At 47.5% G+C, this 18,272-nt stretch overlaps 1 protein-coding gene across 3 annotated transcripts in view; it reads right to left on the reverse strand.

Moving 5' to 3' along the window:
* The window catches only part of WWP1 (WW domain containing E3 ubiquitin protein ligase 1), a 113,257-nt gene that overhangs the window by 38,929 nt on the left and 56,056 nt on the right, over positions 1-18,272 (reverse strand). For 2 of the 3 annotated variants that reach the window (XM_066578448.1, XM_066578449.1), the window contains exons 3-7: positions 13,748-13,883; positions 9,028-9,152; positions 7,678-7,821; positions 7,531-7,600; positions 5,490-5,671 (exon numbers count right to left, since the gene is read on the reverse strand). In XM_066578448.1, coding sequence (XP_066434545.1) covers positions 5,490-5,671; positions 7,531-7,600; positions 7,678-7,821; positions 9,028-9,152; positions 13,748-13,883 — 657 coding nt within the window. The remainder of the gene's footprint in view (positions 1-5,489; positions 5,672-7,530; positions 7,601-7,677; positions 7,822-9,027; positions 9,153-13,747; positions 13,884-18,272) is intronic. The other variant, XM_066578450.1, reaches the window with a different exon arrangement.

Below are 18,272 nucleotides of genomic sequence, written 5' to 3' on the forward strand. Positions count from 1 at the left end.
GGAGAAATAGGAATGTCATTGATGCATATGCTAATAATGTGTTTACTAATACACCTTCCTTTGTGAATGGAATTGCGGATTACACCAGAAGAGAGACCAGTATCCCGTCTACTATGGTTTACCCCACCTGGGAATTATCAAAAGCAGAAGCGGATCGGGCAGCAGCTGTCATAATAATTCCATACGGCTGTCCGGTGTTTTGTCTCTTCCAACCCACGAAGATGGGCGCTAGGGCTTGGGACATATTGTTCGTTTTAGGTCTGTTCTACATATGAAACTCCGTTTCTTTCTCTGCGGGACACGAATGCATGTAGTGCCTTAACCCTTTCCAATCCAATTTGCATCCTGGTTTTCCTAGGGGGCTTACTCTTTTTCTGTCGTTATACAACGGCGCTATATGCTGGCTAAAGCCAGTACTGCATGAGGTGACACGTTGGATAGGCTCCGACAGCAGAGAGGCTGGCAATATACAGTAAGAGAACCTCGACGGACGTCTTCCAACATCGGAGCTGTACAGCCTTAAATCATAATGTCTTCACAGGTCAGACAGTGGATTGGAAAGGGTTAACCCCACGATAGTCACATAAAATTTGTAAAAACTCTCCCGAAAAGGTCAATTTTTATATTATAGATTTTGAATTGGTCTCGCATTCATATATTTGGAACAGAATTCCATTATTAACCCCTTAGTGATATAATTTTCTCCAGTGCGCTAAGTGCACCACTTCTCTGCACCACTTTGTTTTCAGGGACTTTGGAAGAGTCACTTTATTTACTGCTCATCTATTTGAATTTTTGCATACATTACTTTTATCTAATCTGTCTGTACGATCCGCATTTAGAATGTGCTGCATGAATGACAATGCCGTCCAGTGTACATCTTGTGCCAGATGTGGGGGTGGATGGTAGCACGGGAGAGCAGGATGAGCTGGCAGCTAGCTGGGTGGCAAGAGGGGTAGAAGGAAGAGATCCAGGGAGGCTAGTCCTGAAGTGGCACATCCCAACAAGTGTGCAAAGTTGGCAGATGAGGGGGATGCCATTACAGAGTCAGTATTGCTGTAGCACGATATGCCCTCTGAACGCCAGGGAGATGGCTGCTCCAGTGAGAAGGGGAGAGCAGGGCAGGCTACACAGGTCCTAGTGGTGGGGGACTCAATTATAAGGGGGACAGATAGGGCAATCTGCCACAAAGATCGGGATCATTGAACGGTAGGATGGCGCTCAAGTTCAACACATCGCAGATCAGGTTGACCGATTACTAGGAGGGGCTGGTGAGGATCGTGGTGCACATTGGTACCAATGACACAGTCGGAGGTCAATGGAGGAGCCTTAAAAATGATTTCAGAGATCTAGGATCTAAGCTCAGAGCGAGGACCTCCAAGGTAATTGTCTCAGAAATACTACCTGTACCACGAGCCGCACTTAGAAGGCAGCGGGAGATTAGGGAGGTAAACAAGTGGCTCCAGAGTCGGTGTAGGAAGGAGGGGTTTGGGTTCCTGGAGAACTAGGCTGACTTTGCTGTCGGTATCAGGCTCTACCATAGGGGCGGGCTGCATCTTAATGGGGAGGGTGCAGCTGTGCTGGGGGAGAAGATGCCTGGAAGGCTGGAGGCGTTACAATATTGCATGCTACAGTCACTGATTACTTCAGAAGGGTCGGTGATTCAGGGATTCTAATTGCCAGATTGGAATCAGGAAGGAACCTTTTTTTCCCTTTTTAAGAGAAAATTGGCTCCTACCTCAGTTTTTCTGCCTTCCTCTGGATCAACATAGTAGTGGTGGGGTAATATGCTGAAAGACGACATGTCCAAGTAGTTTAGTCTAGGATACTATGTTACTAGGATATTATGAAGTGGGGATACGGACTATGTATAGTTTTTTTGTTCTTTTCATATTTTCAATATTAAAGGTCTTGTTTGAGGGGAAAAAGCTTTTAAAAATTTCCTGTATTAATGTTTCAATGCTGCGTTCAGCGATGTCTGCAGCATCTGGTGTAGAGGAGCGATTAGATAAGCAAATCCTCATCTGTTCACTCCTTTTGAGAAGAAAAAAAAAGTGACAATAAGAGAGCAAATATGCTCTCTGATTAATCTGAGGTGTGTGTGTGATAACAGGATTAAAAAAAAAACAAACAAAAAACTTCAAGTCACACCTCCGCTGGCATAGACCAATCTCTGCCCCTCCGCTCTTTATGCAAACTGAAAAGTGACAGCTGTAAACTCACTACTCCTGCCCCACTTCAAACGGGTGCATCTCCGGTTTTATCAGTGCGAAAGACAAGCTGCTGATGTCACTTTAAGGCCAAGAATCTTGGCATGTCAGCAGCACTGGTAGACCCGGAGCTACAGACAATAGAAGGTGAACAACTGTAATATCCTTTTTCTGCAGAATGAACAGAGCTTGAACTTTAGGGGGAGGGAAGGGGAGTGGAGGGGGGTTTAAAACAGAAAAAGAAGCTTTACACGTTGGCAATGGCTTCCTGGTTGTGGTATGGTCTAGGGCTCACTCATATGATACACCTTCTCCAGGCCAGAATAGGTCATGCTGCCATTTCTTTACATAGCCCAGCAGTCTATGTGAAGATACAGGGACGTGAAAAGCCCCATTGACTACTATGTGTACATGTTGGATGCAGACATGAAATAGGATAGTCTGCATAATCTCCAAGGGTTCATGGGAAGTACTCTCCCCCCTTGGGGACGATCCAGCCGGTGTAGGAAGTCTTAGGTTGTATTCGCATGGGCAAATGCGATTATGGGAAAAATTGACCATTTTCCATAAGATTTTAATGCGGATAAAAAAAAAAATGTATTCTATTGTATTTTTTGTACTCTGTACTTCCTGGTTTGTTTTCTATTTCCCAAGTGGTCCCTATAGTAAGCAGAGTTAAAGCTGCATCGCACTCGCATGAAAACCCCCAGCAAGTCACATGTTATTTTTCATGTTCCCACAGAAAATAACAGGACATGCAGCGATTTTTCTAACTTAAATTATTGGTCCAAGGGAAGAAAAAAATCATGTGTGTGAATTAACCCACTGAAATAAGGGTTTGGGGTTTTTTTTCTTGCATGGGTTCTGTCCACTTCTGAATCAGATGGAATTTGGGCGAGAAAAAAAAAAAAAAAAAAAGCGCTTGTTTGAGTACAGCCAATTGATTTAAATGGGAAACATCACATTGCGCTGGCCTGCGCATCACACGGAATGCAAGGTGTTTGACTGTCCCATTGAAAAGAATGGGCGATGCAAAAAACAAATACGACAAGCAGCGATTTTTTTTACTTCGCAGCATTACTGTGAAGGAGGGAAAAAAAATGTGCTTTTGTGTATGAATGACTATTCAAAAGAATGGAGTTCATATTCACGCAACTCGCCATGCACAGAACTCGTGTGAGTCCCGCTCGTGTGCATGTAGCCTTACAGATCACGGTCCAGAGTTGTAATTCCACCAGTCTGCAGCGTTACCCATGACACCGGAGTAGCAGAGACTATACATCACATCCATACATGTACGTTTTGCTTTACTGTCCAATTTCTGTAATTAGGGGCAAAAACAAGTGACCGTCTCCGTGTCCACGCCTGCGGGGGTGTAGGATTGCTTCGTGTTATGGAGAGACCTCCTCGCACATCCCCGGCTCTCACCACACCGGTGCTAATCCCTAATGCCACGATCACATGGGAATGTTAAAGAGCAAGAATTTTAAGCTGCTAGAGGACATATTTTCATTGTAAAAGCCAGACAGCGGCGCGCAGGAGAGCGGCTCCCCGTGTGCTGACCGAAGCCACATTATTCTCTTAGACTCCATAGCTATTTCACCAGGGGAAAACCAGGAACTGACAAACAAAAAGAGATGAAAACACGGTTTCCTGTTTGTCTTCATGATCAGCCGGCTGCTGCCAGACATGACTGCACTGCAGAAACGCAGAAAACCCCTCCAGGCGGAGAATAACCATCATCATCATCATCATACACTGAAGGCCACTTTATTAGAGACACCGTCTTTCACCATTGGAGCTTTCGTGCATGGAAATTCTCGCCGTGACCCCGGGGTGCGGCATAAAATCGAGCGACAAGTTTTCCGTGGATTAGATTGAAAAATCGGGCGATCTGAGCGACTTTCAACGAGGCCGGGTCTAAGTAGGCAGGGACAGGATTTCATCTACTTGTGGGGCTTTCGCATGCAGTAGTGTGAAGAGTAAACCAAGAATGGTGAGACTGAGAAACAATATCCAGCAGAAGGGGATCCGGTGGACATCTACAACTCATTGGTGAAAGGGGTCAGGTGGGGAGGTCAAGAATCACTCTGATAAACAGGCAATGCATAGTCAAGCAAATTGCATCTGAATACAATGCTGGTGCTTCAACTAATATGTCTGATTGCACGACCCCTTGCGGGAAATTTCTGAGACGGTTTTAAAGAGCAACGGTCTTTGTTGCCCATTGCAACCAATCACAGCCCGGCTTTGATTTTGTATTCTGCCCTGGTAAACGGAGAGATCCGATTAGTTGCTGGGAGCATCTAAGACAGTTTTTCTTTTAGAAACTTTTATAAACCTGCCCAATTGTTCCTTAGCACGGATGGACATATGATCAGATGACCAGCTCCAGCACCATTGCTGTTTAAGAGAAACAGAAAGACAAGACTCAAGGGGGCAAAAGACTGCAAAAATTGGACCACTGAGAAGTTGTAAAATACCTCCTGGTCAGATGAATCCAGATTTCTTTTGCACTGTGCTGATGAGTGGGAGGGGGGGGGGGGCATGGGGTCAAATTTGACACAAGCAACATGAACCACTGAACCCTTCCTGTCAGGTCCCAACAGATCAGGCTGGTGGAGGTGCAGTAATGGTGTGAGGAAGGTTTTCTTGGCACATTCTGGGTCTAATATTCCTAACATAACTCACAAAAAAGGAAGCCAAATACGCACCATGATAAACTACAGGGCCGGCTCAATCACCATATACCCTAGTAGCATGCAGAGAGTCAGACTGCAATCTAAAAGCTCTAAAAGCCAAAGAAAGTCAAAAGCGCCACTAGATGGGGGGTCTCTAATAAAGTGGCCAATTCCTATAACTCTGTATTGGTTGGATGTCAAGTCAGTATGTGAACATTTACCTCCAATCAGATGGTTATATAGGACAATGTTCCCCCATAACGTTACAAACTATTCCATATGGAAATAAAAGCTGCACCTCTGAAATAAATGCAGTGAAGTAACTTTGGGCCTGAATGGGTTAAATAAAAGGCACAGCATCCAATGTTGGCATATAAAAAGCCCATGCCGCCAGCGGAGCCTTTTTAGTTTACAGTCCTGTGACAGCGACTTGTACTAAAGCCAAGAGGAGTTTATTGCATAACTCCTCATTAAAGCGCTCCGTAGTCATTCACTACATGCTCTTCGCGGCGCGCATCAATGAGGCGCCTGCAGCGGGGCGGAGGGTTGGCGAGGTGATCTGCAAGCATGCTAGTAAAGGAGAGAAGTCAGTGCGTACCAGTTCTAGTGCCAGCCTGTGCAGTAGGTGGATTTGGTGCTGGTGTATTTTTGGGTCTGGCTGCAACGTGAGAAGGGGAGCGAGTGCCGTCTCCATTTGCTATTTGTGCATTAAAGACGTTCTGCTCGGCGTAACTGGATGTTGTTTCATTAGCGGTCCCGTTGGGAACGTCACTAGAAGATCTTCAAAGGGGAGAGAAGAGAACAATATCAAATTTATCTCAAGTGGTATGTAAATAAACAGTCAATGAAACCTGAGCGCCTCGAGTATGGGCGTCCACAGCGGGCCGAGACGTTTACAGGCCGCTTCTATTATGGCGCTGTTCTTTCATTGGTACATAGGAGGCGCCTTAGGCCACTTACAGTCCCTGGTGCATAGCGGGAAATATAGCCGTAGGACCTCATTCATTCAATGGAGGCCAAAAACTCTGGCACCTCTAACGGACACACAAAAAAAAAAACACGTAAAGACCCCTTAGCCGGGTTCACGGCCGCAGTGTGTTTGTCGCGGTTTTCTGCAGCACTTTTGCCACAAGGCAGGAAAACCACAGCGAAGACCGCAAAGCAACAGCAATGTGTGAACCCGGCCTTCGGGTATGTTCACACGTGGCGGAAAGGCTGCAGATTTGCAAAATCTGCAGCATTTCCACATCAAAAACTGAAATTCTGCAAAATCGGCATGGATTTGACTTGAAATCACTTGCGGATCCGCAACAGGTTTCGGCCTGCCGTTCCTCTCACCTCGCGATCTGCAACCCCTCACTGCTGCGGACAGATCAGCCCTCACATCCGTTGCCTGGCCACTGCGACTAAGCACCGCAGACACTAGTCAGGTGATGCGCCCACCTCAGTGTCATCTGACTGGCGGCCGCAGCACTTAGTAGCGGGTGCCGGGTGAGGGCTGCTCCATGCGCTGTACTGAGGGGCTGCTGACTGCGAGGAGCAGCTGCAGATCTGAAGCAGATTTTGAGTCAAAATCCATATGGATTGGAATGCACAAAAGTTGCTGATTTTCTCGTGCTGCAACAGCGCTACAAATCACATGTATGTGAAGCCCGTGCTGTCCTAGGGGTTCTTCCACATGAGCGATGCTTTGTAGGCTGCTACATTGAGAGACTACAAAATCGCGACATGCTCTATACAGCTGCGATCTGCGATGTTTTGTAGCCCATGTTTCCCTATGGAGCCTTTCTTTCTGTTGCATCTCATGGAAATGCGGTTTTCATGCGATGCAACTTTTACAGTAGGAAGTCCTGCTGTAAAAGCCCTAAAATAAACCCTAGCTGCATTTAAAAACAAAACAACACATAATACATCCCCTATCAGGCGCTGTCAGGTCCGCCGCACATCTCCTCTGCTGTTGGGGAAAACTATCAGCAAGTTTGCCGGAGATGCAGAGGAGACGTGCAGCAGACACGACAGCGCATAATAAGCCTTACCCCGAAAATAAGCCCTATGTGAATAAGCCCTAAAACCATCTTTCAAACACTTGCTAAATTTCCCCCCTTTTACTAAATGCGGGCCATGGTCTCTAGGGAAGAACAGCTTCAACCTCTGGGGGCATACAAGGTGACAGGAGATACAGATTGCTGCTCAGGAGGCCAAGCCCTAGAAATTACTTCCAAAGCCTGCCATCACTGCCAGTGCCTATATAAAAGAGGGGCTTCAGGACGAAAGATCGGAGGGGCCTGGAATGTATTTTCCCCTCTACTCGCCTTCTGTACACCCTGGGACCCTTCCCCTCCCAATTACTTCCTCTGCAGAGGGGAATTCTGCAGCGATTCTCCCAGCAGCACAGAGGATGGGATCGTCCATTGCCCTCTCTGGTACGTATGTCCTTGATGACTGCGGTAGTACATAGGCTCCGTTGTCACAAGTGCTGTCCTTGAAGTGACAACTGTTCTTTAACCCTATAGTGATATCTAAATAAAAGCATGTAACAAGCGCCTGCAGTGCTGGATACACGAGCCATCCATCCATCCTATCTAATGCCACGAGCGGCAGATAGAACGGCCTATGGGTGCAGCAGTAAATACACGTACCCAGCTCTAATGTCCGACGGACACTCTCCTCCATTTTCGCGGATTGCGTCACCATTTTGCTGGATTTCTACTAAAAAAATGAGAAAACGGGAAAGTTTTAAAAGCGCATTGACCCACAGTAATCCGAGTCATGTGTACGTTACTTACTGGGTGCTGGGACGGTGGAGTTACATGTTGCAGCAGACTCCGGTTCTACACTCAACCCATCTAGAATGACCGTCAGCTCTCCGGTTTGGACTGTGCCGTGCTTGCCATCTAGCGATAGCTTTAATTGCTCTTTTACCCTTTCCACTACCAAGAAATGAGAAATGTTGAAATACAGTTTACATTACTGCTCACCCCATCATTGTACAAGTGATACATGTTTCGGCCAGACCACCGCTTCCCGTAAACATGTGGGCATGCATTTGTTGATCACCATGATTGATTCCATATAGAATGGGAAATAAGGCGTTTATCACCAGGAGTGACCGTGGATCCGGTGGGACGGTTGAGCCGACCTCATACAAGTTACATCGGTAAGCCAATCCAGCCTACATTAGCAGACATAGCCGACACAGATCCGATACTTCTCTCACTGGACTCTTCTGATACAGAGAACGTTAATGTGGCGAGGAGGTTACATAACGCTCAGAATTCAGGGAACTTAATGAAGTCGGTCAAACCCTGCCGATCTTTCGAGGTGTTAGTTCGCAATACAATGGGAGAATAGACTGACCAATTCAAGTCTGGAAGGCTTCTCAGGCTGCGTTCACACGGCCGAGCGCGATATCAGGCCGTGAAACTCAGAAGGGTACTGCGCTCGGGAACATGCGATGAACCTGCGGATGTGAGGAGTCTGTGCGCCAAACACGCCTCCCATCACTTCAGTACAGTTCTGATTCTCTGGCGCGGCTTTCAGCTGCAGCGGATCGGCAACTGTTTTCAATGGGAAACCTGGCATCACGCGCCATGCGATGCGTTTTCAGGCCCCGTTGAAAGTAATAGGTGGTGTTGCAAGGGAACACCCATTGATAGGACATGCTGCCATTATTTCCCGCAACGCGCAATTTGCTTTGCCATGTGGAAGCGGCCTTTGGGTCTTTTTAGCATCGGCAGATTATCTGCCCATGTAACGATCATTGCCAGACATAGTTCGTCCGTGTACATACATCATCGATCGGCTACATGTCTTAATACTTAGAGACATCCAGACGTGTAAACGGGTCAATTAGTCGACAAACGAGCATTTGCTAGTTCATCAGCTGATTATTGGTCTCTTTACACTACCGAGGAGGACAAGTGTTCGGAGGTCCGATATCAGCCCACGTAAAAGGGCAAGAACTTGTCAAAACGGCATATCCGAAAAACCTGAACATTACAAACCAGACTGCTCCAAAAGTTTAACAGAAAACAGGAAGGGGGCCATCATCCTCAATAACCACATTTGCGCACCCCATTGCTCATACCTCACCATTCATCTTCAGCGCCCCCTTCCTTTCAAACTGCGCCACTTACATTTTCTATTATGCGTTTCCAGCGCTTGCCTCAGGTCCACCACGGTTTTGCCAAGCAAGGCGTCAGCTTTCAGGGTATGGTGACTCCATACTTTAAATTCAAGTGTAGTTTGTGGGGTAACCTTCCTGGAAACACAGCAGGAAAGACCGTTACAATGTGGATTATTTGTTGCTCATTGTAACACAACACATTCATAAGCAGATATTTACTGGCTCTTTGTGAGTCTAATGAGGGGTTTTTTGGCAGAAGCAGTTTAGCCATTTTGAATGGAGGTCTGAATTCGTACAGGGTGGTCTACGGAAAAGCAGCCCGCCTCGGATTCCAGCGCCACATTTATGAAAAACGTTTTCTAAAAGAAAGTCTTTATTGTCCCCAACCACCAATCACAGAGCAACTTTCATTTCCTATACTGCTGAGGCACAATGAAAGTTGCACTGTGAATGGTTGCTATTACCTGGTCAGCTTTCATAGAAGTGCGGTGCCGGGCTACTTTTCCATGACCCAGTGTTATGCCGCCCCAGAGGTCCTATTACAGCATTAAGATGGAACCCCAATTATTATGGAATTACCCAGAAAGCCATGAAAGAAAAAAAAAATTGTTCCCACTTGATTCTGCAACATATTCCCTGCGAGCGTCCCTGTAATGTGGCAGCCGGCCCGGACACAGATGGCTGAAACCTTGGCCGACGCACAAAAGCCATTAGTGTTGCAACATGCTTGCATGGTATGCAGTGTGACGAAACCGAAGCCCCCTCTTAAAGGAGACCTACCAGAAGGAGCGGAGCGCCCCTTATGATACACATGGGAGCTTCTGAAAATCTCTTCCTTCTATGCAGATATGATTGACAATACAAGCCCAAAGCTTAAAAGGAACACTAACTTTTAAGACGGCTTCTGCTCACCTGCTACCTTGTCAGTCCCGTCATTTCTGTAATATACTTGCATGGTAAACATGTTGTTCCTTTACCACTGTAAGGCCTAATTCCCATGGCGAGATTTCTGCCGCGTAAAATGCGGCGGAAATCCGTGATGTTTCACTGCAGTGAAGGTTCTATTGAACCTAACAGCTCAATGTACATGCTGCCGAATTCCGCAGCATGAAATTACCCGCGGCATGTCCTATTTGCTGTGGGAGTACGCGCGGCCGGCTTCCATTGTAGTCAATGGAAGCCGCCCATCATGCTATACTTCCTCTGTAGCACAAGGGAAGTAAAAATAAAATAAATCTTGGTATTTGTATAGCGCCAACTTATTCCGCAGCGCTTTCAGGTAATTATTATTTATTACCCCCCACCAAGCTGGGTTCTCATTTTACCGACCTCAGAAGGATGGAAGGCTGAGTCAACCTTGAGCCGGCTACCTGAATCATGCAGTGATTGAACTTGCAACTTTCAGGTCATAGGCGAGAGCTTACACTCTGCGCCACTCGAGGCTCTCTAAGTATAGCGTGAATATGCGACCCCGCCCACCGCCAGCCACGTCTTATGGTGCCGTAACGGACTCCACTGCGGTATTCCGCTTGCGGAGCCCGTCACGGCCGTGTGCATAAGGCCTAAATCACATTAAAGTGGCTTCCACTAGGGGGCTCCCTCCCAGCTTTTCTGCAATCCATTCTCTGGCATTAGGCACAGCGCTTCCATAGAAATAAAGGTACATGGACATTTCCATAGCAAGAGGGGAGGGTCTATCTTGACAGGCTGACAGATCTGCAGACACTGTGATAACCATCTTCACAATCTTTGCCCCTTCTGCCGTCACAGCCTATAGGTGTGCACAAATTATAGTGGGTTTTGCTAACCCCCTGGCCAGAATGTCCTAGGAAAACAGAGGGGTGGACATTCAGATACCACCTGTCTGCTGATTGGACCACAGACTGTGCAATGTCGCATGGGAAGTCAGGGCAAGGAAGTACAGGACAGTGTACTACTGGCAGATTACTAGAATAGCTTTATGCCCCCTTCCTGAACAGTAGATCAAGAGAAAAATGGGGAAGACCACCTAAAAATAAGAACATAACAGCATGAAATGGGGCAAAAGAGCAACAAATGAGAACTTGGTGTATTGTACATAACTTGTTGAAAACTTAAGTACACTTTAAAAGGGACTGTCCACTTATAATAGAACATATAAGGGCTGGTGCACAGGGCTTAAAATAAATCCAGCAGTACCTACCTGTCCTCAACCCCCAGTGATCCAAAGCTGCAGCCCCACGGTCCTCCTGGTTTTGGCTTAAGACACCACATGACCACTGCAGCCAATCGAGGCCACAGCATCACCAGCAACTCTCCCATCAGAGCCAACATGCTGGGAGCCATGATGCCACATGACCACTGCAGCCAATCGAGGCCACAGCATCACCAGCAATTCTCCCATCAGAGCCAACATGCCGGGAGCCATGATGCCAGGAGTTTGGCAAAGTGATACTGTGGCCTCCGATTCCCTGCAGCAGTTATGTGTTATCATTCCCTAAACAAAAGCCGAGAGGACTGCAGGGCTCCAGCGCCCTGCCCCGATACCTGTCCTTATTTGTAACCAGACAACCCCTTTAAGCTGTACTACTGAAGACCTTGTGAAGACTCAAATCCCCAAATAAATACCCACCACAGCCGAAGTCCTCTAGCAAGCAGGTACTGTTGTATTTGGCTGCACACAAGGACTGCAGGACAACAAATGTACCTGACAGATAGGAGTAGGAAAAAGGTCATTGTAAGAATCCCTCGACAGGGCGTCTCAGGTTAGAGACCCTTATATCAAGCAATCATCTCAGGGTTTATCACTTCTTTTTAAAGGCGTTTTCTACATTTTGATACTGCTGGTCTCTAATCTTAGCATAGGCCATTAATAGGAGTTTGGTCAGCTAATTGCCAAGGCTGCTAGCAGTCAGATCTCCACTAAAGGAGCAACAGTGGAACCCCTTCACTGCTTACCAGGCACAGCTCTGTACGATTTGTAGTGGCGGTGCCCGGTATTACAGATCAGTCCCATTCAATTGAGTGGGCTGAGCTTCAATCCCAGGCAGGGTTGCTACCCAAAGTACAGATCTGTGCCTGGTAAACAATGAAAGCAACACTACGCTCCCAGAGCAGCTGATCTACATATGGGTGCCAAGAGTCAAAACTTGCATTCATGTGATATTGATGATTTGTTTTCAGGAGGAAAAAAAAAAAAAAACTTTAACTCCTGCTAGGTTTAATTTAAAGGGGTTTTCTGGGACTTTAAAAAAAAAATAAAAAGGGTTTACAATAAATAAAAAGTGAATACTCCCCTATCCCAGCAGATCCCCATCCGCCGCACGGAAGCCATGAGGAGCAGCATTCTTCTATGGCCACTGAAGCCCTGGCCAATCAGAGCAGTGTGTAGTTTTAGCCAACCAATGCACAGTGTGCATCAGGTATACATCTTGGCTTGTCTGGGACAGGCGGGTCGCTTTAATGCATCTGTATGCCAATCTACTAGGGTTAAAGGTGAGAACTACAAGCTGCAGAGAAAAAGTCTCCCAATTTTCATGCCACGGACACCTTGGACCACTTTTTTAAAACCGCATTGTATGTACTTTGCAATTGTTTATTGAAACGTTATGTCCATCATCTTGTGCAGGTTACATGCCATACAATACAAGCTGCTCGATCCCCCATCCCTCCAGGCAGCCCCTCTCTCCTCCCCTCAAAAGTTACTCTAAGCTCCGATCCTGCACTATCCCATCAAGAGTAGTTGGACAGCCAAGGAAAAAAAAAATCTAAAGTAGTATTTACATATGTTAAATAATTAGTGGGTGCTCCTTTGGCTCTAATGACATTGGATACTCTCCAACGTCTGATACACTTCAGCTGGTATTTCCCTCCATTCCTCCTGCAAACATCTGGTGACTTCTCTCAAACAAGATGGAGGCTGTTCATATTTCCTGACCTGACCTTCCAGTTCATCCATATGCTCAAACAAACATAAAACAGCCTTGGATTTGTGATGAGGCACGTTGTCTTGTTGGGAGTATGGCCGACCGTTCTCAGAGTATTACCACGTTGTCAGCAGTACATTAGAGTCTAGAACGTCTATGTTTATGGTTTGTGTCACTACAACTAATGGCCCGAGACCGTGCCATGTAAAGGATCACCAGACCATAACGGAACCTCTGCCGTACTTAACTGTTGGCACGAAACACTCAGGCAAGAGATGTTCCTCCACACCCAGGTAGGTCCATCTGATTTGAAGATGGAGTAGCGCGATTTGTCACGCCGCAGTACATTCTTCTATTGCTTAACTGTCCAATGACTACACTCCTTGTAAACAGGCTGACTGATGTATGTTCTTTGAGAGAACTCTCCAGATGTTTGCAGGATGAATCTAGGGAAACACCAGCTGAAGTGTATCAGGTGTTAGTAGCAAGTATGTCATGGAGGGTATCGCATGTCATTAGGGCCTAAGGAGTCCTACTAAGTATTAACATATGTAAGTAAATACTATGCGAGATTCTTGCTCAGGTGCCAATTACTTTTGGTAGGATTGTGTATCCGATTATTTTGTTTTAGTTATGAGCTTAGAAGAGGTTTCAGGCGAGATGTGAGTGGGGCTGCCAAGAGCGTCGCCTGACGGAGTAAAGACAGGACTGAGTACTACATATGAGCTGCAGAAGCCAAACAAAAACTATAACAATTGTACAATCGATACAATAGTAACTAAACAAGTGTTTTCAGCCGTCCGTAGTCTTTAGGACAGGACATACACAGTTAACTGTTCCTCCCATCTTGGATTGCTGGAACTGCTTGCTTTCGCTGTCTTCTTTGTTTCCCCATCAGCAGCTAATTCTGTATAGACGGTTCCAAACCAATTCTTCTTCCTTTTCAGTTTGGCACAAGAAACTACAAAAGAAAAGAGAAAAAAAAAACAAAAGCAGGCGCTTCATTAATGTGTGACATTCGCACTTCCATCCGCACCGCTAGAACAACACAGAATTATCTTGTGTCCTGGCTCTCGCTTCTACAAATAGCACTTCTCTATTCTTCAGAAATCGCTGAGGCTTTACATTTATGCATCCTCTTCTTGCGGGGCCCGAGCCCTGCGCCGGGCACTATGGGAACTTTTTTTCTTTGCCAAAACATGTAGTGCATCATAAAGGGAAAACATAGGAAGAGGACAACAACTTCAGAACTGATTTTATCTATCGTAGATGGGACATAACCTGAGTTAGTACTGAGTAGGCTGCGACACACTGCTGATTACAGGCTGCTGAAAAATAGTCTGTCTGCCGAGTATTCACATGGCAAAAGCAAATATATTATGAAAGAAACAAAAAAGAAAAATGCACGTAGTCCAGGGCGGCTGCGGCAGGGCCCCACGGCCACTGCGGGCCCGGGCGGCTGCGGCAGGGCCCCACGGCCACTGCGGGCCCGGGCGGCTGCGGCAGGGCCCCACGGCCACTGCGGGCCCGGGCGGCTGCGGCAGGGCCCCACGGCCACTGCGGGCCCGGGCGGCTGCGGCAGGGCCCCACGGCCACTGCGGGCCCGGGCGGCTGCGGCAGGGCCCCACGGCCACTGCGGGCCCGGGCGGCTGCGGCAGGGCCCCACGGCCACTGCGGGCCCGGGCGGCTGCGGCAGGGCCCCACGGCCACTGCGGGCCCGGGCGGCTGCGGCAGGGCCCCACGGCCACTGCGGGCCCGGGCGGCTGCGGCAGGGCCCCACGGCCACTGCGGGCCCGGGCGGCTGCGGCAGGGCCCCACGGCCACTGCGGGCCCGGGCGGCTGTTGCAGCAACCTTGTGCTGTTCATTGCTCATGTGACCACTGCAGTCAGTAAACCAGCCTCAGTGATTGCCTGCCGTTCATAGTAGCATCACCGGTAAAGGCCAGGAAGGCTGCTAGCAACAGTTTTAACCCAGTAGCACCCCAGGACGTATATGTATGTGTGCGGAGTAAATGACAGTTTCAGAAGCCTAGCCCGCTCCAACGTCCAACTGACACCTGGCCGCAACAGCCACAATCCGAGTTTAACGGTACCAATAGAAACCAGAGGCTGTCCTGCAAACTAACCCTAACACAGCACCATTGACAGAAAGATAAAGTTATGGCAGTCAGAAGATGGAAACCATTTTTTGTTTTTCTTTCAAGTTTTTTTTTTTAATCCAGATTTTATCAAGGGATGCTAAAACAAGAGAACTCTCCTCCTGCAAGATGCCGAAATTGCATTTTTCCCCCGTTTCACTCCACTTAGAAGTTAACAGTCACATTGAAAAATACAACTCAGTCTGCAAAGAACAAGCCCTCAGACCGCTGTGTCAACGGAAAAACTAAAGCTACAATTTTTTGAAAGTTGGGAGGAAAAAACAAGAAAAGGTCTTCGCTCTTAAGGGGTTAAAGTAAATTGTCTATTGAATAAAAAATATTTCTCTCATCATTTCTTGCATCCCTGTGCCCTCCTCGGAGGCCGCTAATCCCTGCTGCTGGGAGAATGTTGTAGACAGAATCAGTCTTCTTCCCCCTCTGGCAGCTAATAGTATAGTTCTTTATTGCCTCTGGACGAGGAATCTTCTCATCTATACTGCACATTGATACACACTCTGAACACCGGGTGACACCATACTAAGTGTCCACTCTTCAGAGGATGATTTTTAAAAAGGAACCCCATTAGCAATTTGGAGCTGAATAAACCCTTCACAACTACACAAAAAAGTAGAACTCATTGTACAACTTCTCGCCAGAAGTGCCTAACAGCGGCATACATTAGGAGAGGTTGTCCGGCTGGAAATTAGCTTAAAATCTAGAGCCATATCACTTAAACAAAAAGTGTACTTGCCCTCCTCAGCCCCGGCAATCCAGCGCTGCAGCCCCACAATTCACCTGATCTCTGTTGATAGCGGATGTCAGGTGACTGCCATCTGTCGATCAGGGATCGCAGCATTACCACCTGCTTCATGGCATTAGCGCTTATATCCTGAGCGCCATGATACCAGGAGTTCCGAACAGTGATGCTCCGCCCTCAGATTGGCAGGCGGTGGTCACCTGACATCTGCTGTCAACGGAGACCGGGTGAATCGCGGGACTGCAGTGCTAGATTGCTCGGGCTGAGGAGGGCAAGTACACTTTTTGTTTTAAATTATGTGGCTTGAACTTTTAAAAGCGCATTTCTAACCCGACAATCCATTTAATACTGTAAACTGATTAAATCTTTCCCACGCTCTACGCCAATTGTGCCCGAACTGTCCGGGGGGGCAAGCCCAGACCATCTCTATGGCTCGCAATGCACTTGGTAACCCGGGCCCTCTCTGAAAGAAGGGCGTGAATGACATCTCCTATATCATCCACAGGCTGGTCCAAATCTCACGCGAGCGGGGACCTGCGCATGCGCAGATCATTTAGCCCTATTATGGGCGCATTCATAGGAATCTCCTGTACATGCGCTGGGCAGGGGCCCTTTAACAGTCGATGGATGGCAAATATTACCATGGAAAGGATGTTTAATAGCAGGACAGCTCCCCTAACAGCAGGCGCCCTGTTCTAAGGAGGAATTCAGATCCAAGACCGGCGTGGAGGAATAACCTCACAGCAGTCCGGCTGTTTTACCAATGGGAACGAATCTATACTTTAAAGCACATTTGACCCGTATAAACGGGGTAGAGGATTCTGTATTTTTGGAGAGATCGTTTAAAATGATCAAAAGACATTAGCAATTAGGTGATGAACAGTGACGGAGCACCGTGCCACGGGGCAAAAGTGAGAACTAAGTGGCTCCGTGAACAAAATTTTAGGTTCACGACCAGGATTGACCGCCAATGGCAGCGCCTGGCAGACCATAGTGGCAAGCCACAACTCCACTGGCAATAAGAAGCTAAATCCGCTATAGATTACGAAGCAGATTGGTACACGGCAGGATGGCGAGACGATCCCTTCAATATGTAGGTTTCGGATGGAGGCCGGCTTTACGCTGGATAGAGCGACTGCCGAATCCCCAATGGGAAGAATTAAATATGGAACGGAGATCAGCGCCCTAAACTATAGACTGCCAACCAATAAAGCGTTAACATCCTGCGCCCGCCAGCTTCCATAACAATCGCGCTGGTATTACGCTACAATCGCCCTCCGGATTTTAATAGCACCTGAAAAAGTAATGAAGCAAATGTGAGGGCAGCAGGAAGTCTGGTGTAACAAGTCCCCGGTGGTTCTGTGTATCAGCCGGTAGCCTGGTGAGGCGGCTGCCAAATCAAACAGGGGTGGAGACGGGATCACAAGCCTGGCAGATAAGCCGCGGCCGCGGATCTCCTCACTCCCAGAGAAATAAAAAAAACCTTCTTGCATTTTTCTTGAGAAATGCCGCCTACCACATGGCCGTGAGCGAGGCCCGCCGAGCCCCGCCGGCATTTACTGCAGTAGTTGAGGTTTCTGAAAGCAGCCAAGGACTAATTATAACGCCACAACCCAAACACATCTGCCTTAAAAGGACAATTAAAACCAGAAGATTTTCCATTTTCTAATCTGTTTTTATTTTCTGATTATAGATTTTTTTAGTTTCAGCCGGCACATGACTGGGGGCGGCCATCTTGCCTGGACCGCAGCCAAAGGGATTTCCAGGACTTAAAGGGAATATTTCACAGGCTATAAACGACACAAAAATATGGAGATCAAACAGACCCGTCCCAACGGCTCTCTGACCGGCCCCGATGCCCGCCGCTCGGAACCCAGTGATTGGCTGAACGGTCATGTGCAGAAGGTACGGTATGTGCCCGCATCGGGGCTCCAGTGTGGGACGGGGAACCACCGGAGAAGGCGAATATGCATTTTCTCTTTATTTTACATGATATTAAACCTGTGAAGTTTTCCTTGTATTCCCGAAGACCCCTAAAGAGAGCGCTCATAGGTGGCGAATATACTGCCATTTTTTACAACAGCAAATGCGGACCATTTGGTGCGCCTTTTAGTGCGGATCCTTCCAAGGCGTGGGAGTTGCAGAAACAGTGCAGCTCATCAAGCTGTTCTGTTTGCAGAACTTTCATTGACTTCTATGGGAGTTACATAGCTAAGCCCACTTGGCCGTTTCCATAATCGTGGCCATCTCCTATGGCCAAAATGGGGAGGTGGGGGCCAGAACAGAAATGGATAAGAGGTCTCTTAAGTGGGACCCACACTGCTGACTTATGGCACCTCCTGTGGATATGCCATGCAAGTCTGAGATGGGAATAACCCTATCGAAAACTATATAGTGTCGTGAAAAAGTAATGACTGACCTTTCTGTTGATGAAGCCGTGGGGGCTTTTCTTTGT

Source organism: Eleutherodactylus coqui, chromosome 9, assembly GCF_035609145.1.
Source record: "Eleutherodactylus coqui strain aEleCoq1 chromosome 9, aEleCoq1.hap1, whole genome shotgun sequence".
Classification (NCBI taxonomy): domain Eukaryota; kingdom Metazoa; phylum Chordata; class Amphibia; order Anura; family Eleutherodactylidae; genus Eleutherodactylus; species Eleutherodactylus coqui.